General features: G+C 43.0%; 1 protein-coding gene across 3 annotated transcripts in view; it reads right to left on the bottom strand.

Moving 5' to 3' along the window:
• MAP2K5 (mitogen-activated protein kinase kinase 5) overlaps nt 1–26,336 on the bottom strand; it is a 128,155-nt gene that overhangs the window by 57,806 nt on the left and 44,013 nt on the right. For all 3 annotated transcript variants that reach the window (XM_027688438.1, XM_027688439.1, XM_027688440.1), the window contains 7 exons: nt 23,723–23,791; nt 23,543–23,624; nt 19,896–19,957; nt 13,923–13,971; nt 6,650–6,723; nt 5,677–5,727; nt 2,141–2,212 (listed from right to left, as the gene is read on the bottom strand). In XM_027688438.1, the coding sequence (XP_027544239.1) occupies nt 2,141–2,212; nt 5,677–5,727; nt 6,650–6,723; nt 13,923–13,971; nt 19,896–19,957; nt 23,543–23,624; nt 23,723–23,791 (459 nt within the window). The remainder of the gene's footprint in view (nt 1–2,140; nt 2,213–5,676; nt 5,728–6,649; nt 6,724–13,922; nt 13,972–19,895; nt 19,958–23,542; nt 23,625–23,722; nt 23,792–26,336) is intronic.

The following is a 26,336-nucleotide window of genomic DNA, read 5'->3' as shown; positions in this document are numbered from 1 at the left end:
GTGTTACTTTAATGACAGTGACCTTGGGTGGCTCTTTGAGCACCTTCTTCACCTTTGTGAAGACATTTTTCTGAGCCTCTGTCCTTGCTTTCATCATTTAACACATCACTCAAAGCACTTGCAGACAGCAGCGACCGTGCCGGGAGAGGGCTCGGAGGAGCAGATGACACACCAATTAACAGGCCCAGATTGGTTCCTGGACATCTGATCCAGAAGACATTTATGGAAAGGGAGAGGGAAATAGAAGTTGAGAAGGTGTAAAACAGGAGAGCAAATGCAAATGAAAGGGGTTTTCCTAATGATGGCAAAATCCGTCCTGCAAACGGAATCGATCCCCAGCCAGGTTATCTGCTAATAACCCTGAACTGAACTCCAGACAACTTGGTCTACATGGTAGATCACTGAATTGCTGCTGCACATCAAAATACATTCTTTTATTCAGCAAAGGAACTAGGAAATGCTTATATATAAAGTCCTATATTTATATCCCCCCAAATGAGGAAGGACACCTCAATCAAGTCTTCATGTTGTACACTTAGGCCTTCATGTAATACAATTTTAGCCCTTTTTTTGGCTAAATTAATTTACAGAGTGAGTGACTACATTCTGTCTCTCTCCCAAAACCATGAGTGAGGGCTCTCCAGCATCACAAACCATTAAAATCTGCAGTAAAACAAATGAAGAGACCTGTCTCCCCTGTGACATGTTAAAGTGTGTCATTGCTGCAACTCAGAGTTGGCTCCAGTCAGACCCTGAGAAAGATTTACTACACCTAAATGCAATGATTCAGCATTAACCACCTTCATTTTGGTTAAAAGGGGTTTGCCAAGGAATTTACTGCTTGAAAACACAGCAATAGTTAATTTTTGGGCTACAAAATGTGAAATCTTAATCTTATTTAACTTCTACCTCATCTCCTGTTAAAAAAATCAATTGCACTTCACCTAAAGGTATATTCAGCTTCACCTTAATGACAATTATATTGTATTATTCCAGAAGAGAAGGGAAGGGCACTCATATTTTCTGCTTAATCATATATGCCTTTGTCAGGCTGTGCAAGAAAAATGGTGCAAGTCACCCATGGTTTGAAGGAATGTTCTTAAAGGATGAAACAATTGCTTCAAGCAGGGGGAATTTCCTTCATGGGACTGCCCTTGAGCTGAAAAACTCTTCTGAGGGCTTGTTGCCCAAGGCTCCAAGGGTTTCCAGCTGGTTTGTGGCCAGTCAAAGCCAGGATGGAGGAGCTACATGACCTTCTGTCACCACCAGACCAGAGCTACCAGTTCCTTCTCCCAGCCCAGCTTACACCAGATCTGATTTTACTGGTCAAGACACGATCATAGCACAGGCCTCTCCTCAAGTTACACACTCTACATTATCTCTCCTACCAACAATAATCTGTTTTTATAAAAATTTATGTTTTAAGACACCTTAAGTTGGAAAAAAACACCTTTTTCCTGAATCAAAACTTGCTCTGCTCAAACCTGCACCAAGCGTGGCTGCTCCTGGATGGCTGCACTGAGAATCCCAGACTGCTTTGGATTGGAAGGAACCTTAAATATCATCTCTTTCCAACCCCCAAACAGCACAATTTACAGCCACACTCCCTTTGAATGGCTTCATTTTCATAGATTTTTTTTTTTTGCTCCTGCTGGAAGCTCTGCTTGTGAGAAATCTTTCTAAAAGCCCTGGTGGACACTTAAATCTGAACACTTTATTTAATCACACAGGGTAGAGGCTCCAACCATCCTGCAAATATTTCTGCCAAGGTTTTGCAAGGCCATTAACCAGCTCCAAATTCCAATCTGCAAAACGCCGCTTTAACCCGAATAATCACCCACTCTGGCCTGGCCTGTGAAGATGCAACACAGAAATAGCATCATTTTCAGTCCCTGAGGTGCTGAGAGGATGCAGAGACATCTATGCATCAGGCCCTACTTCCTGCTCTTTTTTTTTTTGAGTTTTATTGGAGGGTTTAAGAGCTCAAAAGAACAAACCCATTCTAAATACAGCCCAAATTCAGCGAGAGTTAAGGGCATATAAATATACAAAGCACTGGCAAAGATTACATCAAAATATTTGAATGTTAGGGTTAATGTGATTCTTAAGACATGCAAGGGACAATGAGATCTTTTCCTACCTCCATGAAGGAAATGCCCAGGCTCCAAACATCCGAGTGAATTCCGTACTGTTCCCCCGAAATCCGCTCAGGCTGCAAAGAGATGGAGGGAAACATCTTCTTAAGCCTTGCAAACAAACATAACATTGCACAAAATCCAGTCCAGGGCAAGCAAATTCATTGGGAAAAAAAAAAAAATCACAGAATCATGGAATATCCTGAGTTGGAAGGGACCAACGAGGATCATGGAGTCCAACAGGACATCCCACCCTTGTCCCTGAGAGCGTTGTCCAAACATTCCTTGAGCTCCAGGGGAGATGAGCACTGCCCTGGGGAGCCTGGGCAGTGCCAACCACCCTCTGGGGGAAGAACCTTGTCCTGAGATCCAACCTGACCCTGCCCTGACACAGCTCCAGCCACTCCCTGTGTCCCGTCCCTGCTCCCAGAGAGCAGAGATCGGAGCTGCCCCTCGTGTGGAGGGGCACCAAAAACTACCAAAAACTCCCCAGAGAGCAAATCCACTCTTCAGGAAAAACTGTATTTGTGCATTGCTCTGCACCTTGCGAAGTGCAGCCTTGGCATTTGTGTTTGGGCTGTTTCATCCAAGGAAAAAAAAGCCAAGGAATGCAAGGTCAAGCTGAGAGAATCCCACGGTTTGTCCGTCCATCCCCAAGCCCAGGCACCACAGCAAGGAAAACCCTCCTCGTGTGGAGTCAAGGGCTTGGGGAAGTAACTACTTTTGAAACTTCTTTGGTTTAAGAAGCCAAGTTGTTGAAGCCCAAAGAAGTCACACGTGGGCAATGTTATTTTATACACTTCTTAATTTCGTTTTTGACCTGTAGGAAAAAAAAAACAAACAAAAGACCCGGCTCCAAACTCTTAACAGCAGGTTTAATGCCTCATGAAATAGAATGCTGTAAAATATAACTGCTGGTTTTTACTTGAAAGCTACAATTTAAGCATTTCCAAGGTCAAGTACAGCATGAAATGGAACAATAAAAGGCTCCGGGAGACTTCTCTCCCCACTGTGCTGTTAATGCACCTGTCTAACCCAACCACCTACAAAGCACTGCCTGTATTTTTAGTCTTTAATAATCCAGAGGCCTTTTTTTAGAAAACAAACCTCCCAAATTAGTGCCAGTCCAATGTGGGTTTGGATGTTTACTCCGAGCTGCTAATCCCAGGTCAAGAGCTTTTATCGCGGCGTGAACGTTAAGTAAAAACCACAGTGCTGCCCACGGTGCAACAACATCCTTTTAACCAAATGCCATTTAAAAGTGACCAAAAATAAAAAAAAAAAAATCTTATTTTTTTAAAGTTCTTTAAGTAAAATTAGCCCGGGTCAGCACAGCTTAGAAATGTTTAAACCGGGCATCACGTAGGAATTAGATTTTTAAGCATCTTTTTGTACTGATAAATATCCTCATAAAGATACGGTTTTGTAGCCAAAAAATGTACAGAGACAGACATATCTGCTTTTATGACACGGTATGGACTAAGTTAGGCCACCCACTGAATATTTTTAGACCTTTCCTGAGCCACCAAATCAGATTTAAAATTCACACTGAGGAACATTAAATTGTTTATTCTTCCTTTGTAACAGCTCGAGTTTTAAACAGCAGCTTCTCTGGAGGAATTATGGATTCACAGATGAGAAGGGCAAGCAAATCAGGGGCACATTTAAACAAGAAGTACAGTCTCATGAATTTAGGAGTATGGAAAAGAAGAGGAAAATAGGAATAACATGCATAAAGTAAAGGGTGCAATGCAGGGATCAGTCTAAGGATACACAGCTCAAAGGATTTTCTCTTAAAAACTGGTTCTTTTTTCATCCAAGCTTTTTTTTCTATATAAAGTGGTGACAAAATGATTTTACAGAAAACATATTTTGGTTGGAAATTTTAATTTCTCAATCAAGAAGTTGTTGGTTTTTTTGCCCTGGTTATTTCAAACCAAACCTCATCTTTTTTAACAGTTTCAAATTCACTGACAGTCTGCCAAGTAGGTGAACCAAAGCTGATGACCTTCATTATTTTTGGAGGACTTGACTAGAAATCTGATGACACCAAATGACTCAATCAAGAAGCAAAACCACAGCAAATCAGATCAAATACATTTTAGCTTTAACTTCCAATTAATAGCCGAATGCATCACATTCACCCATAAACAAGAAGGCAAAAAAAGCAATTTATTTAATGTACACCTGGGAAAGAGAACTGTAATCTTGGTTTGTACACTAAAAGCATAATATAATTTAATTCTCAGACCTGCTTAAGACCAGCCTAAAGTAACAGCTGAGTTGGAAAAGTTGATTAATTTGAAGCTGTTTCTTTGTTTGAATCGTTATATTCCTGTTCTTTTTTTATACCTTTTCTTTTTTAAACCATTTTTCTGATGACACAGGACAGCCCAAGTCTTTCTAGGATGGTGACATGAGTGTTTCAGAAGGCACATAATGAGTATAACTTGAGTAGAAAAGCACTTAGCAAATAAATGGGCACCTGGTGCTGCTTTCTTCTTACAAGAAAGTCAGAAAAAATACCTGAAAGCGATTAAAGGTCACGGATTTCTCTCTCCTCTTTCCTGAAGGTTTGATAAACACAAGCACCAACCACTTTGCACTGTTTATAATTTTTTTTTAAACAAGCAGAACACTGATTTTTTCCATCACTAATATTATGATATTAGTGGTTTTGCTCAAGGAATTTCAATGGCTAAAAATAAGACAACTTAAACTGAAGCAATGAAGTTTTCACATCTTAAATGGGGAATTAAAATTAATCAAATTGATCTGAAAATCCACACTAATTTGTGTGGTTTCCTTTCACGCTGGTCCTTGTCCCTGTGTTAATCTCCCTGATGTGAGAACCACAGACCAGCTGGCAAGTTTAAAACCAGATCTTTCACCCTCTGCCTTCCCCCAAATGATGTACCTTTAGCAATGCCCTCCTGAGATCTAAAAATGGTGGGAATTTCTGCTTCCATGTACAGAAATAAAACAAAAGTGGTCTCAATCCTTAACAAGGACTACGACCAAAATTTAGAATAAAAAGTGAAAATACTGATGACTCGCTCTGTGTGGTCTGAACATTCCACAATATGCAATTTAATGCCCTGATATTATTAGTCCTAATGTTTTTAGGCTTCACATTCCCATGGGAAATTCCCCTCAAAGGGTGTTCAGGTACCCAGACCTCTGCACAGGTTTAAATGTTTTGCTGAACTCCAGGCTTGGAGCAGCATTCCCAAAACGTGGATAGCTTGGGATCTGTAAAGAGCCACGAGCTCTGAGTGGAAAGCTGTTTTCTGAACGTCCAACTGGCTCTTTTCTTTGTTCCCACTTGTTCCAAGGCAATAAAAGCAGCTAAAAATCCACGGAAAAGAAACCCTTCTCCAATATTAATCTTCCCTTACCAGGAAAGGATGGAGTTGTCACACGAAATGGAGACACGGGGATGGGGAGAGATGGAGTTGGAGGATTGATTTGGGAGATATCCTGCCTTACCCAGAGAACAAATACTTCCATTTAAATGTTATTCCTGCATAAATCCACTTACCGCCATGTAAGCATTTGTTCCAACATACGTCTTGGCTATAGAATTCACCAGCTATCAGACAAAACAGGCTGTTAGAACAATATAAAGATAATGTGGAAATAAAATGGGCAATTATTCCTCATTTAACCTACAATCATCATTCCTATAAATCAACGAAAAATTATGTAAAAAGGGAACAAATTTATCTGCCAAGGCATTAAAAATGATTAAATCTCGCTTGGGTTGGGAATGAGGATTCCAATTTAAACAAGCACTGCATTACAGTTTATGGCAGATAACCTTAAACAATTCTGTTAAACAGGATGCTTATGGCTTTAGTACCCCAAACTAGTCTGATATAAAAAGTCAATTTGAAGTAGGATTGAGCACACTCATTTTTCAGTCAGCTGGCTCAAGATGTGAATAAAGCCACAATTCATCACTTGAATGCAACGAGCACTAAATACGCTGGAGGGACAACAGCCCCTGACAACCCATAATACAAGGCTGACCTTCTCTTTGGTCCCTGTGTTTGGCTGAGAGGAAAGGTGCTGAAATTCAAATCAACATCCCAGCAAGCTCATGGGTCACTAGCGGAGAAGTTCTCCAGGGAGGCCCAAAATGGAAATTAATTAAAATTTGTGCTGCACATTGTAAAAGCCCACCGCCATTGTTAGGCCCAATATTAATTTTTATTGTGGGCCAGTCGGGCTCCCCAGACACGGCCCTCGCTCTGCCCTCCCTTTTGTCTGGCCAAAAAGCTTTCAGATCAAAGCTGCATATCAATGAAGTTTGCCATTCGTAAGTAGTAATTACAATATCAGCAGTTTTTACTGTCATTAAACAATGAACAATCATATTGAGATGAAGGAAAAGTCGCCCAGAGATTCCAAATGAATAGGGCTGTCCCAGCAGAGAGGAGCTGGTGGGGGCTGCCTGTCTGGAGCCAGGTGATTTGGGGACTGGGAAGGGAGAGATCCAAAGGGGGAATTACCTGTGTGCTGACCCCGAAGTCACAGAGCTTCACCTGGCCCCGGGTGTTCACCAACATATTGGAGGGCTTCACATCTGGGGGGGGGAACAAAACTGCATTATCTGTGTTGTCCTAGATAATATACATATCATTTATCTAGAAAATCATCCTAGAATTTTATATCCTAGGATATATCCTAGAATTACATCTCCTTGGTCTGAAGGCACCCACAAGGATCATCCAAGTCCAAACTCCTGTCCTGACCCTGCACAGAACAACCCCAAATACACAAGAGAGAATTATGAATGTTGGCATGATGGATTTTAACAGGAAATATTAAAAATATGTATTTCAAATGCAACCTCTAGTTTCTAAGTCAGCAGCATTTATGTATTTTAAAAGGAACCAATGGTCTCTAAGTCAGCAGCACAGATGATATTTTATATATATATATAAATACATCATCTATATAAATACATATATTATATGTATGTGATATACATATTATATATATAAATATACACATATACACATATATAAATATAAATAAATATACATACATATATATAAATATACATACATATATGTATACATATATATTATATTTATATCATCTATAGAAATATATAAATTATACATCATCTCTACGTAGATGATATGATATGATATTACACAGATGACATTATACAACACTAATAATCCATGTTATTAAATCTGCAGGTGACACCAATGGGGAAGAGGTGACAAGAGCACTGAAGGGCAGCACCTAAAATTCACAGGGATTTTAGACAAAATGGAAAATCAGCCTGAAAAAAGAAGATGAAATTCCACAGGGATAACATTTAGACAGGGATTAATCCCACACCTCTGCTCTGGGCACACCCCAAAGCTTCTGGCTTCCACCTCTGTGGCTTTTGTGGCATGAAAAGGCTCCAACCTCAGGGTTTCAGGGCTTTTAAAGGGGTAAACTGCCAGCAAAGCCTTAAAAGGATGAACTAACCCTGTTCCAGCAGATAAACCATCAATATCCATCATAAAACCAGACTGCCAGTGTGAAGATCTTCATGCTGAGCCCCTCTGATGCCAAAAGAAGTTGGTACATTTCTGTTTCAAACTGTAAAATCAACATGGGAATAATCTGCTCAACATCCAGCCTGGCTTTAGTGCAGGAAACACTGAGCATCTTCCCTGTTCCAGGGATGCCAGTTGGGAAGCAGAATGTGCACGTTATGGCCTGGCTTAAACTTGGGAAGATTAGAGCACAGTGGCTTTGCCTAATCACTGCTTTCTTCTGTCAAAATGGATTAAAAGCAATAGCTGGTATCTGTGCCTTCTTTAAAAGTGAGCACTCGTTGGGTGCAGATGGATGAAACCCAACTAGAAAAGCACCTAATTTTGTTTATCATTAAGTTTGCCTTGGTTTAGCAGCTGTTTTCTGGTAGCACAGTAGCCTGTTTAATTTGTCTCCGTAATGCAGAAATGTATAACCTCAATTAAGAAGCTGATTAAATGCTTTTTTTATATTTGAGCTAAAAATCCAGTTTTAAAAAGTACCTTACATACCTTAAGTGGATCTGTACCGTTTTAAGTGAGGGGGAACATTCTCTAATTTCTCCCTAAAAGCCTCCCCAAAAAAATCAGTCTCCATCATGTAACAGCATCCAAACCCTCAGTTCATGTATCCTGCTCTCCAGCTTTAGGAATTCAATCCATGTGCTGCATTTTTGATGGAGTTTTACCCCCTCTGGTGCTGAGTGACTTTGCTAAATCTAAGCAGACGTGCCGAGCACATCAGCAGCTCTACCCTGAATCCTGAGTAGAACATCAAGTTGCACAGTAATCCTGTTTAACCTTCTTTCTAAAAATATGGAGCCAACGGAGCCACCTCGGCCCCGGGATCGTGCGGAGCCGGGATGGACTGAGCAGCAGGTGCTGCTGCACACACAGAAATCCCGACATTCCACCCCACAAATCCAGCTGTTTACAGGACAGACACAAGGAACAGCAAGGTTATACCACAGTATGACCTTAATTGTAACAAAAATAGTAACAAAAATAATTAATAACCAAATGGACAACAGCCTGGAGTGACAAGACACAGGGAATGGCTTCCCACTGCCAGAGGGCAGGGATAGATGGGAGATTGGGAAGGAATTCTTGGCTGGGAGGGTGGGGAGGCCCTGGCACAGGCTGCTCAGAGAAGCTGTGGCAGCCCCTGGATCCCTGGAAGTGTCCAAGGCCAGGTTGGAGCAACTTGGGCTAGTGGAAGGTGTCTCTGCCCATGGCAGGGGATGGAAGGAGATGAACTTCCAGGTCTCTTCCAACCCAAACCAATCTGGGATTCTGTAATTCAATGTTCTCCAAGTCCAGCCCAGAAATTCTTGTTCTCCTGACACAACCCACCAGAGGAAACCAGCACAGCACATTTGTCCCTGTGCTACCAGCACTGCCCAGTTCCCACCAGGATCCCTCATGGGATCTGAAGACCCCATTTCCCCTCCCCTGCTACTGCACGGGATGTGACAGGAAGCTGATATAATTGAATAAACACCTGTCATTCATTAAGCCTTGCTTGAGCCTGAAATCCTTTCACAAACAAAGCTCAAAAGAAAAGAAACCCCCCCCCCCAAAAAAAAAGATGGGCCCCTCAAGGACAGGAAGACTCCAGAGTCCAGGGACCATATAGAGAAAAACAGCCAAACAAGCTCTGTGAGAGCAAATCCAATCTGTCCTTCCAGCAGAAATTAAATTTAAGCAAATATTTGCTACGAATCCCAATGGTTTCCTCAAAAAGAAAAGGAAGTGACAAAATACCTCATACTGAAAGTGAGGAGGAAAAAAAAAAAATCACCTAATCAGCAAATTAGCCTTTGGTTTCATAAACCACTTCAGTTAATGGGTTAAATATTTTTTGGGGTTGGGGAAACAAATGTGCATAAATAATGTTCTGCACCATCTGCTTGTGATTAATATTAGTGTTCAGAAGTGAAAGAATTTAAACAAGAGCCAAAAGGGGTCATTATGCTCCCATTACCAGGGCTTGCTTAATACAAATTATTTCTATGAAGCATCATTATAGAGGATGAACAAGTTCTCCTCGTGATGGATCTGCCTAAGTAGTTTCACCTCTCTGCAAATAAAAGGGACCTCCAAGCTCTTACTCACCAGTAAACAGAACTGCCAGAGGTTCAGCTTTTTCAACACCAAACATTTCATTCATTTGTGTTATTGAAAAGCAAACAGATCCGTGATTGTGTGGGGGGAAAAAAAACCCAAACCCTGAGATTGTTTAAAAGCTGTCTCTTGACTTTTCCTGTCTTTTAAAAATAGGAAACCTCAACGTGCCAAGTTCAAGGAAGACAGCAGCACGGTTTTGTGGAGGCCAGGATGATTTTTTTTTAAATAAGCCTTAAGTGGTCCATGAGTGGCCATGTATGTGTTTAGCTATACATACAGGCATAAATATATGTATAGAATAACAGAATCCTGGAATGGTTTGGGTTGGAAGGGACCTTAAAGCTCATTTTGTCCCCCCCGTCATGGGCAGGGACACCTTCCACTAGCCCAGGTTCATATATTCCAATATACACCCCTGGATTTGTGGTTGTGCTTCATCAAATGTGGCCCTAATGCTGATTATTTCTCACAGAGATAAACAAAGGAGGAGAGGGAGAATCAAAAATGGTGCTCTGGACACCTCTGGTGAAATCCTCAGCAAACAACAGCTACTGGTGAGAAGATGAGAACACCCACTGCCCACTCAGCACCAACGTCTGTCCCTCCTACCCAGCACTCCCCAGCTCCAGTAGATTATGCCAGGACAAAGAGGATTGGCATATCCCATTTTTTTTAACATCCTGGGATAAAAGGAGTGATGCACAAACCTCCTTTTGCCACAAACCAACCAACAGTCCAAGAGATCCCCAGACCCTCAGCTCTGCTCAACCCACCTCACAGACTACAAACCAGAAAACAGCTAAAAAATTAACACAAATTTAAAAGCTAGTCCTAAGTTATTATAAAATCTAATCGGAAGCCAAGGTGCTCCAACTGTGCAATATATATAAATATATGTATTTTTATGTACATATATACACACTCCCAGTGCCCAAACAGCCAGGCACACAAATCCAGATCAGTACAATTAAACACAAGTGGGTAACATTTATTTCATACATTTTCTTTAATAAGAAGGTGTGAACAGAGGAAAACACAGCAGATAAAATGCACATGGTCTATACTTATTCTTGAACTTAACAGATTTCGGTTTGTCTTTATACAAACTTTGACTTTGTACATGATGAGACTTGTTTAATTGCTAATTCTGTTTTAAAATCTAAGTTAATTTCTCATTACCCTTCCATTTCTACTTCTCATCCTCTGGGGAAAAGAGCACACTTATCATTGGGACATTCTCACATCTTCCAAAGAAGTGGTGGAGGTGTTAATCTCATGTTTATGTTTGATGTGGGTGTGATGGCTACGACTGCAGTTGTGTTTATTAATATGCACGGCTATCACCTCATTAGTTGCGAGGTTTGTTTTGAAGTGAAGCTGTAATATTTGCTGCAATGTCTGATCTGCAATAAAAGACTCGCTCATTGTTTGTTTGCTTTGCTTTAATCCCCCCTCCGGGGCTTTGCTTCAGTCCTTCCTTAAACCACCGTGGAAATTTGGGATCCTGCATCAATGTCCTGCTCTGCTCTGCTTGTGAAACCAAAAAATTCAGAGTTCAATATTCCTTCCTTTGCCTCTGAGCGTTAAAACCAGGAGGCAGTTGAAGGAGATCATTTGGAGAGAGGAACCCCTTCCTTGCACTGCATCCCCCTGCCCTGATTTTTAAGTACTCAACCCTTTTCTGTATCCTAGAAATGGGTAAATAACACTGGGAACGAATCCTTGGGGGAATGCTGAACCTGGAATGTTCACTATCCCCTCAGTGCTGGTCTCACCTTGGTCAATGCAGCAACAGAGCAAGGCCAGAAAAATCTGAAGTGTGATGAAAAATCGGTTTCTGTGCTTTTCTTTAGACCAGAGCAAGGAGCAAACACAATTCATCAAAAGCTCAGTGCTGCTCCTCAATCAAGGCAAGGAAACCCAGGCAGAAGGGGAGATTTTGTTCTACTGGCAAAGCAAAAATCAGAGCCAGGTTCCAAATTTACAGCAGCACAACATGAAAATGTTACAGTTATAATATTCATGCTCCACAACGTCCTCTTCAAATCACAATCAGAAGGGGGGGCAGAAAAATTAAAAAAAAACTTGAAAAATCCCATATCTTCATTCTTTTTGGGTGTTAAAGTGTGGCAGTAACTGTGCAGTCCATTCAGAACCAGACCCAGCCATGGATGTTCCTGTTACCTTTGGTTTCCTATTTATTCTGGAATTGCTGTGGCAGCTCCAGCATCAGATTGTTCCTCCTCTCACTGCGAGGGGATGGAGGTGATAAATCTCTGCATCTGGCAACATTCAGGGTAGGAGGTGAATTGCTGAAACCCTCACAGAAATGAAGCCTCCTTGGTGACCTGTGTCTGGGCTGAGTTGGTTGTGAACTCTGGGTTATTTCTGTTCTTTTAATCCCAGGACAACCCAGGGTCAGGTCCACCAGCAACCCCCTGATCTGGGGGACAAAGGGTGAGAGGGAATGGCCTCAAATTGTGCCAGGGGAGGTTCAGGTTAGATATCAGGAAAAAATTCTTCATGGAAAAGCATCATCCAGCATTGGAACAGGCTGCCCAGGGCAGGGGTGGAGTCCCCATCCCTGGAGGGGTTTAAAAGCCCTGTGGATGTGGCACTTGGGGACAATGTTAGTGGTGGCCTTGGCCATGCTGGGGGATGGTTGGACTCGGTGTCACGTGCCTTTTCCAACCTAAATGACTCACAGCTTTATAAAAGCCAGGTCTTTAGTTGTTCTCTACTCACTTTTTTGGTCACAGCCCTCCTTCTCCCACCCAGCACAGCCTGTGCCCCCAAATTCAGAGCGATCCCCTGGGAAGCAGAAAGGAGGAACTGCAGCCATGTCCTGACCCTGGGAGGGTGGGGAGGCCCTGGCCCAGGTTGCCCAAAGAAGCTGTGACTGCCCCTGGATCCCTGGAAGTGTCCAAGGCCAGGTTAGAGGGATTTGGAGCAACCTGGGCTAGTGGAAGGTGTCCCTGCCCATGGCAGGGGGTTGGAATGAGATGAACTTCCAGGTCTCTTCCAACCCAAACCATTCCAGGATTCTCTGACTCCTTGCACTGCTCACACCAGGACACCTGACCCAGCCACTGCCCATCACCTTCTCAGCCCCTCCAAAACCCCACCAGGGCCGGTCTCACCTCTCTGGTCTGGAATTTAACATTCCCTACGTGTCACCCCTCACACTTCTCCTTCAATCCCAAGTTACTGCACCCCCCAACTGTGCACCCGGGCTGAGTGAGCAGATGGGTTAAATTAAACAGCATTGGTACAACATTAGCAACCAGAGCAGTTACTTTCAGACACTTTAGAAACATTATAAATGTAATGAGTTCCTCCTCCTTTTTTTGGGGGGGTGGGGGGGGCTGGTGGTGCAGGGGGAAGTGGCTCCTTTGTTCTGGAAACAGCATCTCCCACTGTTTTTTCAGAATTTTCCAGAATTGACATTGGTTTTGGAAGTTTTAGTATATGCCAATTAACTTATCAAAACAGATACATTTTTACCAAAATGTAACAATGTTAAAAAGCAAGAACTAAATGAGACATTTAAAAAAATCCAAATTAACTTCAGGAAAGAGAATAAACAGCAAAACCCAAAAATGATTTATGTCCAAGCAGGACTAAAGTTCCTTTAACTCTTCATGACCATTCTGAGGGACAGGGAGATCACAATTTTAGAGATCTTGTGGCACTCACATGAGATCCCTGAAGTCCATAAGAAAATCTGTCTTCTATTTTCAATACTAGTCAAACATCTGATTTTTCCACTGGGCAACTGTTTGTAACCCTAAGCTTCTAAATCTCTATAAAATTCATTTCTCTCTTCAGTCTTTTTTCTTTGTAGGGCAATAAAAGGGCAATAAAAATATTTTACCAGGAAATGTGTGAGGTTAATGATTAAGATTCATTCTGCATTACAAACCAGATGTTAATATGGTCAAGTGTCTTTGCAGAAAAGGTTATTAAAATGAATACTATTATTATAATATATATTTTCTATATAGTTCTATATATTTTTATATATTTGTAAAAGGTTATCTTGCATATCTGTTATACTTTATATAGTAATATTATAATACTATTTTTCATTGAAAAACAGAAAACATCTGTTACTCACCTCTGTGCAGAATCTTTAGACTCCATAAATAGGTCAGGCCTTTCACAACCTGTTAAAAGAAAAAAAAACATCAGGCATTAGAGATTCCTGGTCAGAAAAACTGCAACATCTCATCTAATGAGAGACCCAACTTGTTATGAAGAACAGAGGCAGGACCAGGAAAAGGGGACACCAAACATCCCTTCCAAAGGATTCCAGGACCAGGTGAATCCCTGCTAAAAACCTGCCCCAAGTTCTTTCAGGATACACAAATTCTTCTTCCCAGGATCTGTAAGTTGAAGTCAGTTGAGTTTATACTGAATCCCTTCAGGCAATTCCATGTATTTTGAATTCATCTGTCTTTGCTGGGGTGTTCAAAATCACAGAAGACAAAGGGTGTAATGATTTGTCTTCCTGCAACAGAAGCAACTCAGTGAAACTAAAGGCCAGAAAACAATAAAATCTCTAATTCCCTCTTCCACTTCATCCTCTGTTCTTTTCCTTCCATTTGGTGCATCTTGTACCTTTTCCTTTCCTCTCCATGCTTTCAATTACTAGCTGCAAATGCAGAATATTTCTTCTTGAACTGTATAAATTGTCTCATTCTTCATATTACTCACCTTGGAACCAAACACAAACCTTGTTCTCTCCCATCACCCCCAAAAACACAACTGGGAGCCCTAAAACTGGGGCAGACCTTGCCCTGCTAATCCAGAATTTCCTCCTTCCACCACCAAAACTGGGAAAAACAAACTGAAAAATCTGTTTTTCCAGTAGAACAAACACATTTGTGCCACTGCTCTCCTTCCCCCAACCCGTCCCTGCTTTCTCAGTCAACTCTTCTCACAGAGAAAATCTTTTTTTTATCCCATTTCCATCTCTGAGGTGACTTTTAACTCATTTCCCTGAGACCCTCCTCGTGCACCTCCAGAACCACAAACCATTTCTGGCACTGGTAAATTTGTGTGAGTTTTTTTGCATTCTTTTCGCTGTCTGAGTAGACCAAAATGAAATTATCTGTGTTACAGTGATCAAGCAGAAGTGTTAAAAATATGATACAGAGTGAAAGCAGAGAGCACAGTAATTCCCTACCTTCCTATTGGACTAGAAACTCTTTTAAAATTCATTCTCTAATTAAAAATTACCTCAGTGGGATCAGAATCTCTTTTATAAAGCAAGTCATGATGGTGGATCCCAAATAAATTGCTCCAGGTGGCAATTCCTCACTTAAACTCGTCCAAACCCAACCATCTCCTGGCCACAGGTGTGACCACGTTCACCTCAAGCCTTTCAAAAAGGTTGGACTTGGTCTTAAAGGTCTTTTCCAACCTTAATGATTCCAGGATTCCGTGACTCTATGACAAGCAAAACGTGGGAATTCTACTTACACAGCATTTTGACATTATTATTATTAATAACAACAACAACAACTTAAAAATATTGATGCAAAAATAAATCAAGGAGATGCAACATTTCAGGCTTCCTCCAATGGCCAAAGTGATTTTCAGAATACTCTTTGATTATTATAAATTTATTTAGACTATTGAAAAGCTTTAAAACAATTTGAAAATTATTTATTTTAAAGCAAGTAATCATAGAGAAAAAAAAGGAAACATTCCCTGTGGAAAAAAAAAAATCAACAGCTGTGAGTTATTAAATATCTTTATTCTGGAACATGTGCTGGATAAGACGTGGTATTAAACAAACTCTCCCTTCAGAGTCTCTCAGCATCAGAGTATAAAGGAATAAAAGGAGTTTTTCCCTTTATCCTGGGCTGTAAATATCCTCCCAGGAGCCTCCCAAATGGACTCACCTCGTGTAACACACAGTTATTCACTTCCCTTACATTTGCCTATTAGGGAAGGACTCTCAAGTATTAAATATTATTCTAAAATGGTGCTGGGAGAGAGAATCTTTTGATTGAAGCTCTGGCAGGAATTATTGGTATTCAGTAAAGTAGGTTTTACAACAATGACTTGACAAAGCCTTGACACAAAAAGTACTTCTACCTGCTGTCAATCACTCCCTCTCCTGACAGTTCAAGTGCACATCCTTTCAGGGAGAACTTCAATCAACATTAGCACTCAAAATACAGAGCACAATGTCACTGCCTCACAAATGGAAGGGAAAACAAATGTGTGAAGTGGCAAGCGGAGGGAGAAGGGATTTTACACCCCCAGCCCCAAAGCAGGACACAGCCCCAGAACAGGAGCCACCACAACATCACTTTGGGGTTCCCGAGGTACAGTTTTCCTTTGGAAAACCCATCAGGCCTTCACACAAATTGAGGAGGTGAGGAAGGAGAGCGATTTCCCCTTCTGACATAAAAAACCAGGATGGATGTTATGATGAAGTCAGAGATCCCTCCACCTCTCCCAAAGGAAAGGCTGGGAGAGTTGGGATTGTTCAGCCTGGAGAAGAGAAGCTTCAGAGTGACCTAATTGTGGCCTTCCAAGACCCAAAGGGGCTACAAGAAAGATGGAGAGAGACTATGGACAAGGACCTGGAGTGACAGGATAAGGGGGAATGGCTTCCCATTGCCAGAGGGCAGGGTTAGATGGGATATTGGGAAGGAATTCTTGGCTGGGAGAGTGGAGAGGCCCCGGCACAGGTTGCCCAGAGAAGCTGTGGCTGCCCCTGGATCCCTGGAAGTGTCCAAGGCCAGGTTGGAGCAACCTGGGATAGTGAAAGGTGTCCCTGCCCATGGGAGGGAGTTTGGAACTGGATGATCTCCCTCCCAATATCCCATCTCTCCCTGCCCTCTGGCAGTGGGAAGCCATTCCCTGTGTCCTGTCCCTCCAGCCCTTGTCCCCAGTCCCTCTCCAGCTCTCCTTGAGCCCCTTTAGGCCCTGCAAGGGGCTCTCAGGTCTCCCTGGACCCTTCTCTTCTCCAGGTGAACCCCCCCAGCTCTCCCAGCCTGGCTCCAGAGCAGAGGGGTTCCAGCCCTGGGAGCATCTCCGTGGCCTCCTGTGGACTCTCCAGCAGCTCCACATCCATGAGAAAGTCTGGTTGAGAGGGGAATGTACCAGAAAGCCAGTCCCATCACACCCATTTAGAATGAATCAGGTTGGAAAAGCCCTCTGAGATCATCCAAGCCCTGCAATCCTCAGGTGGGAGCGAGAGGAGCTCGGGGGTGCTGCTAAATGTCAATATGGGCCTGAATCATCTTCCTCTGGAAGGTTCCACTTAAAACCTTCTACAAACATAACAAGAGGGTTTCCCAATTAACAGATGTGCAGGTCACACTTATTATTAAGCAGCTTCAGTAGATTAATGCACTGTACATGTCTCGGGAGGATGAAAGACAAACGACTCTGTACATGGTGCAAGAGAAAACACATTGCAAAAGAAAAAGAGACTCTGGAAGCTCCAGGTTTTGTCCACAAAATCCATCCAGCTTTTGTTTGACACTCCCCTCCTCAGCAGTGACCAGAAATCCTCCAGGCTCTGGGTAATCTTCCCAAGCTGTTCAGGGGGGGATTACGGTGTCTGTGTGCAGGACTTGGCAAAAAGGTGCCCCAACCCCCCAAAAAAGGCTCTGCTGAAACATCAGCCACCAACAGGCAGGTTTGGGAAGGCTTCGAGGAGAAATCCTAGTGAAAACAAAGGCTTCTGCTGCCTCCTCCCAACAATTCCACTGTGCCAACAGAGGGAAAATCAGCACCAGAGCAGAGGAGCTGCCAGTGCTGGTTCGGCCTCAGCGCACACCTTCTGTTCTGGGAAGCAGGAGGAAGGGGTGAGTTCCTCCTCTGAAGCACCTGCTCCTTTGTTCCCCCCTTCCCCTGACCCCCCTGCTCCTCACCAGGCATGGGAAAGCAGCAAATCAAACAACCAGCAAAAGTTAAATATCAGCTCAGTGCCCGTGTCAGGGAGTCACACTCACTAACTGCCACCTTGGTAACGAGGTGACCCCGCAGGGGAACAAAAAAATAAGAGATATGGAGACATAAAAGATGGGGCTGAAGCAACACCGTTGTGGAGAAGGGGAAAACTGGACTAAAACACCTGTGGAATGCCAAGGATTGGAAGGATGGGGAGGATGGGGGAGAGGAGAGACAAAAAAAAGGCAAGGAAACGATAATGTGAGTTGGTGTGGGTGTGTTAAACACACAACACGAAGGGAGAGAAGGAAAACAAGGAATAAGCAGCTGAAGGGATGTTTGAAGGTCCATCCCAGTATTATTAAACTTTAAAATTACACATGGTCCTTGGTACCAGGGATATGAGGACACTGTGAGCAGCTTCTCCCTCATAGGGAAGAAAAGATGAAACGCTTTCCCTCTGAACTGGAGGTGAAAAGCATTCAAATTCCAGGAGAAACTGCCAGGTACATAATGAGCAGATTTGAAGCTACTTAGAGGAACCAGCATCAGAGGAGGATGTTCATCACCCTGGGCAGGCCACACAAATTAAGACGAAAGTAGAGCTGTGAATTACAATGAACAGAGACTAAATAGCTGCCTGTGTTGGATTAAAGGATTTAAATTGTCAGCTTGATGTATAATGAATGTGAAAACCCAGCACTTAATTAAATGGCACATGATAGAATAACTTTGTTATGCTTTAAACTGCTTAAGTTATCAAAGTATTCCTTATATTTAGCAATTGTTTAGCAGTATCTCTCTCCCCTGTGAGATCCACTGAAGACATTGGTCATTCACCCCGTGTTCAGCTCTGCAAAATGATGGATTTTTTTTAACTCTTCCTTTTTTTTTTTTTTGTTGTTCTGTAATTTGAGTTTTCGGTCATGGCTGGCGAATTTTTAGCTGCTGAGCCACAGTGATGGGCTAAGCAGGTGCTTTAAGGATCCCTTTGTCAACACCTTGAGGCCAAATTGAGTAGATATTGGGGACTGGGGTCCCAAACTGTCTCCCTGCTCACCAGCCCTAAAATGACCCCTATTAGGTCTTCATCCAGGTGTGAAGGGTCCCAGCACAGGGGTGGGAGAGCAGATTGTCCCCAAATAAAAACCTCACCCTCCTCATCTGCCACAGGAGAACACAGAAAACACGTTCTTGGTAACAGGAACCAACTTAATTAATTCTTCAGCCTGGGAAGGCAAACTAACTGAGTCACTTTGGACAGATTAAGGGCAGTGAGAATGGGAATGACACTCTAAGCAGACAAGGGATCACCATCAGGGCTCCTGGGTCAATGTTGGAGGCACCACATAGAACAGAAGGGCTTAAAAGGTAAATTAAGGTGATTAAGAGGACTGTCCTTTTTATCTGACCCTGCTCCATCCTGGGAGGGTTGACAGGAAGAAATGTCACCACAGACTTCCAGCAAATTCAATTTTTTTATCCCACTCAATTTATTACATTCTTTTATATAGAATCATATCATGGAATCCTGGAATGGTTTGTGTGGGAAGGGAATTTAAAGCCCATCTCATCCCATCCCCTGCCATGGGCAGGGACACCTCCAAGTAGCCCAGGTTGCTCCAAGCCCCGTCCAACCTGGCCTTGGACACTTCCAGGGATCCAGGGGCAGCCACAGCTTCTCTGGGAATTCCATCACAGCCCCTCCCCACCCTCCCAGGGAAGAATTCCTTCCCAATATCCCATCTATCCCTGCCCTTTGGCAGTGGGAAGCCATTCCCTGTGTCCTGTCCCTCCAGCCCTTGTCCCCAGTCCCTCTCCAGCTCTCCTGGAGCCCTTTTAGGCCCTGGAAGGGGCTCTCAGGTCTCTCTGGATCCTTCTCTTCTCCAGGTGAGCCCCCCCAGCTCTCCCAGCCTTTCCTCACAGAAGTGTTCCATCCCTCTAATTATCTCATGAACCTCCAGCAAGCCACATGTTGGCCATTCAAAAGGAAGTTTTCCTTAATCCCAAAGTCCCTTTGCACAGGAGAGAGGAAAGACCTTCCCTTTGACACGAGGACACAGATTCTGGAGATACCTCAGCGTCCCAAGGGGGGCAAGGTGAGCACTCAAATCAGGGATAAGTTAAATGCACAACCAAGAACTGAGAGGTAAAAAGAAATAAAAGTACTTACAGCCACTGCTATTCTCCCCAGGACATGCTCTGGAATTTTTCTATAAACATCCAAAGAACCCCCTGCAGGACAAACAACACGTGCTCAGGTAATGCAGAATGAAACACTGCCCTAGATTTGAAGGCCCAAGGGTTTTCTAGGCCTTGGTTATTAATAAAAAACACCATCAATGATAGAACAATAACTGTGTCAGAAAGAAGTGACCTCGAAAATCTCCCAAACTCTGAATAAACACATGAAACAGCACTGGGGGCTCTTCCTCCTCCCCTGGTGATTTTTGCTTGCAGCTTTATACTCAAAACACAAGTTAAAAAATATTAGAAAACCTCCCCTCACAGGTCAGAACATCAAAACTGGAGAACTCCAAACTACCAGGCCGGGAGAAACTCCTTGGGAATAACAAAATCAGCCCAAAAAGCAACAGTCGACCTCAAATTCCAGAGTATCCCAAGCCTTGTGTCTCTAAAACCTGCTGCTAACATTCCATGATACCCAATATGATAATTATATACATAATTAAAGCTGTTTTCTCTGGATATCAAACCAGTGAGGGTTTGGTTGATGTCTGAAAATGAAAGAACTTTCAAGGCAAGCAGGTTAAACTCCAGTAAATTCCAGTATGGGACACAATCTGATATCTGGGATAACTTGTCCTTCCAGCATTCATGGAGATATTCCCTTAAACAGCCCTACAGACATTCATTCCCAAGAGATTGGGAAGCATTGTCTCCCTTCTCTTCTGCAAAGGAGACTGGTGATCAAACCAGTGTTCAAAATGTCCCTGGGGGAAAATACAAACTCTTGGGCAAGAAAGTAAACTCAAAATTGAGAATTAAAAACCTCCAAGTTGAATGGAAAAAAAAATACACGGACACGGTTCAGTTTTTAAAAATAAGCCCTGTTTGTCCCAAAATGCTGCAATTCAAGGAAGTCACAAGGTCCTTTTTCCAGCCTTCAGCCTTTATTATGGTATAAATAAGAATAATTCTCATTCTAATAACTGGGGTTTGTGGTGCTGGTTGGTTTTGCTCCTCCTCATCTCTGCTGTCAGAAATAGTCTGTTTGTTTGTCTTCACCGATGTTGCTCTGATTCCAGGTCATTCCAACTACCATTCATTCCCTAAATTTAACTTTTCAGCTTGTATTGCCCTCGTGGCCTGTGGATTATAAAAAAGCCCAGTTTGAAAGGGAAATCCAAGGGCTTTTGAACGGAAATAAGACAATCACAGACACCCACTGCTCACTACAAAAGCCAAACACAAAGCTGCTGGTTCCTCTTCATCCTTACAGCACATCCTTATGTTTTGCCCCCCCCAAAGTTCTATTTTCACCTCCCAAACTGCTAAGCCTGGCTCTTAGAGCTGGCACTAAAGGTGGTGCTGCTGGAAAAATTAAGGAAAGCATTTTTTTGCAAACAAATGGGGGAAATCTGCCATTCTTCTAGGGAGAAAGAATCCTGCAGAGGACAACTTTTCCAAATCCAGTGATGCCAGCTCCCAACCCTGTAGAGAGACATGCAGGGACAGCCTGATAACCTGTTTTCCAGGGGAATTTAGCAGGTGTTCAGCACTTCCAAGGAGAAGAGGCAACAACATAAATAAAAGGCAATAGGGCATTTCACCACCTTTATTTAGAGCATCACTTTTATCACAAATATAAAAGGGCAAAATCTAAAAAAAGCCTCATTTCACATCTCTGCTGCTCTTTAAAACCCACTGGTGGGAGGGTGACCCAGGCCACTTCAACCTCAGTGCTTTGATATTTGCAGACCTGGAATTCCTTGGCTTTTTCCTGCTTGGAGGTGCCAGGGAAGCACCAAAATGGTCCTTTTTACCCACGGGGGCCTCCCCAAAAGACTCAGATCCACCTGTATCCTGGTCATCCAGAAAGTAAATCCCTGTAATGTGGCCCAGGGTCACGGGATATGGCTTCAGGAAATATAAACTGGCCTAGAACAGACAAAAAGGGCTAAAAATTTGACAAGGTTAAAGCTGTTCATCTGCAGGATGAGAGAGTGTTTTTTTCCTTCTCTTTCCCTGCATCCTTATGCATGAAAATTAAAGGTCTGAGGGAGGGAAAAGAAAAGGCAAGGTCCATTTATTTGCATTTTGTTCTTCCTTTCAGTGATTGCTGGGGCTTTCTGCCAGAAGGAGAGCACAACATGAGGCAGAGTAGGTCACGTCCAGGATAATTCCAAGGAATTTATGCACCACCATAAGGGGGTGCAGACCCTAAAAGCTGAAATATTTTCAAGCAAGAATTCAGACCTGCAAGCAATTGTGGCCATAATGTTTAAACAAATATCTGAATTAAAGGATCCTTGTGGGTCCCTTCCAACTCAGAATATTCTGTGAAGTGAAAGAAAGGACAAACTCCAGGCAGATGCTCGTTTTGGCACGAGCAGATGCTTCCTGACTGTGTGTAACTACTGCTTTACACAGCCTTGTAAGTCTGAGTGTAACTGCAGGGAAGATCAGAGAAAGGGCAAATAGTCACCCAGCAGCAGAACAAGCAAAGAATTTAACTTGGGGGCTTTGATTTTTTGAATAAAATACTTTTTCAAAGACAGAAAGTCTGAGAGAACCCTCCTGGCTTGGAAACAGGGTGCAGCAATCACTGGGCTGGAGGCAGTGAGGGTAAAAAGGGAGAAATAACAGTAATAACAGGCCATTTGAGCAGGGAGAAAACAAAATGCACCATGAAACCCTAAAGGGCTTTATTCAGAAAGAAAGAAGCTGTTCAGTGATGTTTCATTTGGCTTTGGGAATTTTTCCTGGGGAGGGAAAGGCTTTGTGGCAGGAAATCACATGTGAGATCTTTACTCCTTTACACCCAGCTTAAGTGAGGAGCCTTCGTGAAAAACCTGGATAGGGCATAAAATGCTGGCTCCTAAGAAAACCCTGGAGAGAGGAACAGACTTTTGCTGGTGATGGGAAGAGTTTTAAGCTGTGAAGAGGCTTCTCGAGCACGAGACACGCAGGGACAGCATCTGCCACGAGATGCTCTCAGAACTCACTCACACAGGCCAGCAAGGATTATAAATTGCTGTTATCAGTGGATTCTCCCTGCCTTTTTTCCAAGAATTCCCAAGATTTCCAACAGTAAGATCAGCCTGTGGGGATGTGGCGTTGCTCTTGGTCCCAGGATTCACGTGGGGAGGAATCAGGAGAAGACTCAAAAAGAAATCAGCACAGGGCTGGCAAACAGCTGTGTTGGAAAATAACTCCTTGTCTTGCAATTAAGAGACTATTTCCACTGCAAACACACAGGACATTGGGTTAATAGATTTCTTTAAAAGAAAATCTGTTTTGGCTATCAAAAACCCTGGGAGTGAGGAACAGCTGTTTTGCCAGCGAGGACAGATTGGAAGGAAGGCTCCAATATCAACCCACAAATTAAGGCAGCATTTATTTCTCTTCTATTTACATTTTCAATAAAAGTGAGGGAAGTTACACACGGGGAAAATGCAGCATTTCATGGAGAATTCAGCACGATCCCAATCCTTGTTCTGTTTTTTTAACTCCCTGCAAAGTTATTAATACTTCACATTTTCAAGTCACACCACTCCATTCGACAAAAGCACATCTTTATATAATTTTCCCATTTAAATTCTTAGCAATCAAAAGCAAACCAAATACACAACTCACCATCCATGAACTCTGTACACAATGAAATCCTGTTTTCTACAAAAAAAGCACCATAAAATCCTATGATATACGATGAGTCACACTGGGAAAAGAAAGAAAAAAGAGAGAAGTTCTCTTTGAAAATTTGCTGTAGAGAAAATTAAAGAAGGAACAATGAAAATTATAAAAACTTATATATACCTTATAAAGAATTTCTAACTCTGACATGATCTGCTTCTGGAGTTCCAGTGTTATATCTAAGGGGATGACCTAAAACACAAGAACACAGAGATATGAGCAGAGCTGACACAAAAAGTACAAGAATGATTCAAAATAATCAACTGAAGATCCACATTAATTCTCCTGATGTGAGAAAAGGAAAGAGAGTAATAGGGGAAATAATATTTTAATGAACAAGGAGAAAAGGAAGGAAATGAAAGGATGGGGCTGATAATCCTGGAATGGTTTGGATGGGAAGGGACCTTTAAGATCATCCCATCCCACCCCCTGCCATGGGCAGGGACACCTTCCACTAGCCCAGGTTGCTCCAAGCCCTGTCCAACCTGGCCTTGGACACTTCCAGGGATCCAGGGACAGCCACAGCTTCTCTGGGTAACCTGGGCCAGCACCTCCCCACCCTCCCAGCCAGGAATTCCTTCCCAATATCCCATCCATCCCTGCCCTCTGGCAGTGGGAAGCCATTCCCTGTGTCCTGTCCCTCCATCCCTTGTCCCCAGTCCCTCTCCAGCTCTCCTGGAGCCCCTTTAGGCCCTGCAAGGGGCTCTCAGATCTCCCTGCAGCCTTCTCTTGTCCAGGAGAACATTCCCAGCTCTCCCAGCCTGGCTCCAGAGCAGAGGGGCTCCAGTCCTTGGAAAACAACCTGACCTGGAGCAGCCAGAGCTCAAACCGGCTGTTCACTGTCAAGTTTATCTCCTGTTTCCTTCATCCCTGCCCTCCTCTCTCATCCATTTGGCTGCTAACCAGGGCTAAAACACCAAGCACTGGAGTCCAAGTGTGCTGAGCTGCCTGGAGTTACAAGTTCTCAGGATTTTCAGGACAGACCCTCTCAAAAAGGCAATGAAAGTCCAATTTAACAAACAATTCATTGCACACTCAGTTATTAAGCCCCCACTTTACAAACCAAACTGGGCTCCCAGTGAATTAAGCCAGGCTCAGGCTGCACCCACCCAATATTCCACAGTTTAATATTTTAAGCTAAAGGGAAGCAGAATTCAGTCAATTTGCAGAATTAGCAGAACAGATATCACAGGCTGAATATTCTGCTGACAACACAGAACTTGGGGAGCCCATTTCCAAACACATTTTGCAGCACCAAAATCTGCCTGAAAGAAAAACCAATAACCTGCTTCTATGCAGAGTTTGCTTTGGGGTTATTTCTAAAAGCTGTCACTAAACTAAATTGTAAGTGTAATACAGGGCTGCCAAGAAACCTTTAACACACTTGTCCAGATCAATAATCATTTGCCAACAATATTCACTTACATTTTTTCCAGTGTGGAAAACTTGAAAATATTTTGCTGGGATCCCATTAGTTTTGTTCATTGAGAATTTCACCTTGTGAATAGTATAAAATTCAAGTTTTATCTCACTAAATTCTACTCCCAGTGAGAAATTTCTCTGACTTGCTCATGGCAAAGGCTTCCCTGACCTCAGCAGTGACTGCTTGGCATGATCAGCACCAAATATATCCCTGACATCCCATCAGCCAGGCCCTGGCACGAGGAAAGGTCCTGGGCTGATTTGCATTAACTCTAATTACAAAATTACAATTATCCTCATTATTCCAATTGTGAGGATAACCTGGAAAAGCAGAGCTTCCTGACTTCCAGGTAGTCAGGACACCACAGGTAGGGTACATCCAGAGGAATGGCAAGGATGTGTCATCCCAAAATAAATTAGGAGGGATCAGAGTCTCACTTTATGTTGTACAGAAGTGTTTTCTTCCACCTGAACACGTGTGGCTGCTGTGACACCACCTGAGGGCAAGGCTGGAGGAACATTATGTTATTTACAGCAGAGAGAGAGGAAAAATTATCTATATAGCACCTCAATCTGCATTTATCATCTCCCTGTACATCAAATTTCCAAGCCTATTTTGTATGGGTGAAGCAACTTTTAAGGATACCTGAGCTGAGAGTTTCCAGCAGGGGCTGGAACAGTATTAAAGCACAAAAAACAACCCAAAAACATCCTCAAAGCCAAGGAAGAAGCTGCGAAGAAGGATTTGGCTGCAACTTTACATAGAGTCCCAGAATCCCAAGATGGTTTGGGTTTGAAGGGAACTTAAAGTTCATCCCATTCCAACCCCCTGCCATGGGCAGGGACACCTTCCTCTATCCCAGGTCACTCCAAGCCCTGTCCAACCTGGCCTTGGACACTTCCAGGGGTGGGGAGTCCAAAACCACAACTGTAACATGGGTGAAAGAATGAGAAGTAACATTAAATAATAAATTTTTCCCTTTTGGAAAGAACTTTATAGCACAAATCACTGTTATTTCACCGGAACCACCCGAATCTGCCCAGGGGTGATGGATCCTCAGGGATGGGGATGGACAGGATGGGCTTAGAGAGGGGACCAAGGGTAACCTGGGCTCACCAGGGTCCAAACTGGTTGAAATGGTTGAGCTGGAGAAGGATGTTGGACCAGAAGAGGTTTTTTGTTGTTTTTTTTTTTTTTTAATTTAAAAGACATGGAGGTCTTGTGGGATTCAGCAAGTGCTCCAAGCACATCTTCCCCCTCAGGCTCCATCTCCCTCACCAACCTCCATCTCCCTCACCAACCTCCATCTCCCTC

The sequence above is a fragment of the Neopelma chrysocephalum genome, unplaced genomic scaffold (genome assembly GCF_003984885.1).
Source record: "Neopelma chrysocephalum unplaced genomic scaffold, ASM398488v2 Primary Assembly neopelma1_75, whole genome shotgun sequence".
Lineage (NCBI taxonomy): Eukaryota > Metazoa > Chordata > Aves > Passeriformes > Pipridae > Neopelma > Neopelma chrysocephalum.
This window is presented reverse-complemented; position numbering and strand designations above follow the sequence as displayed.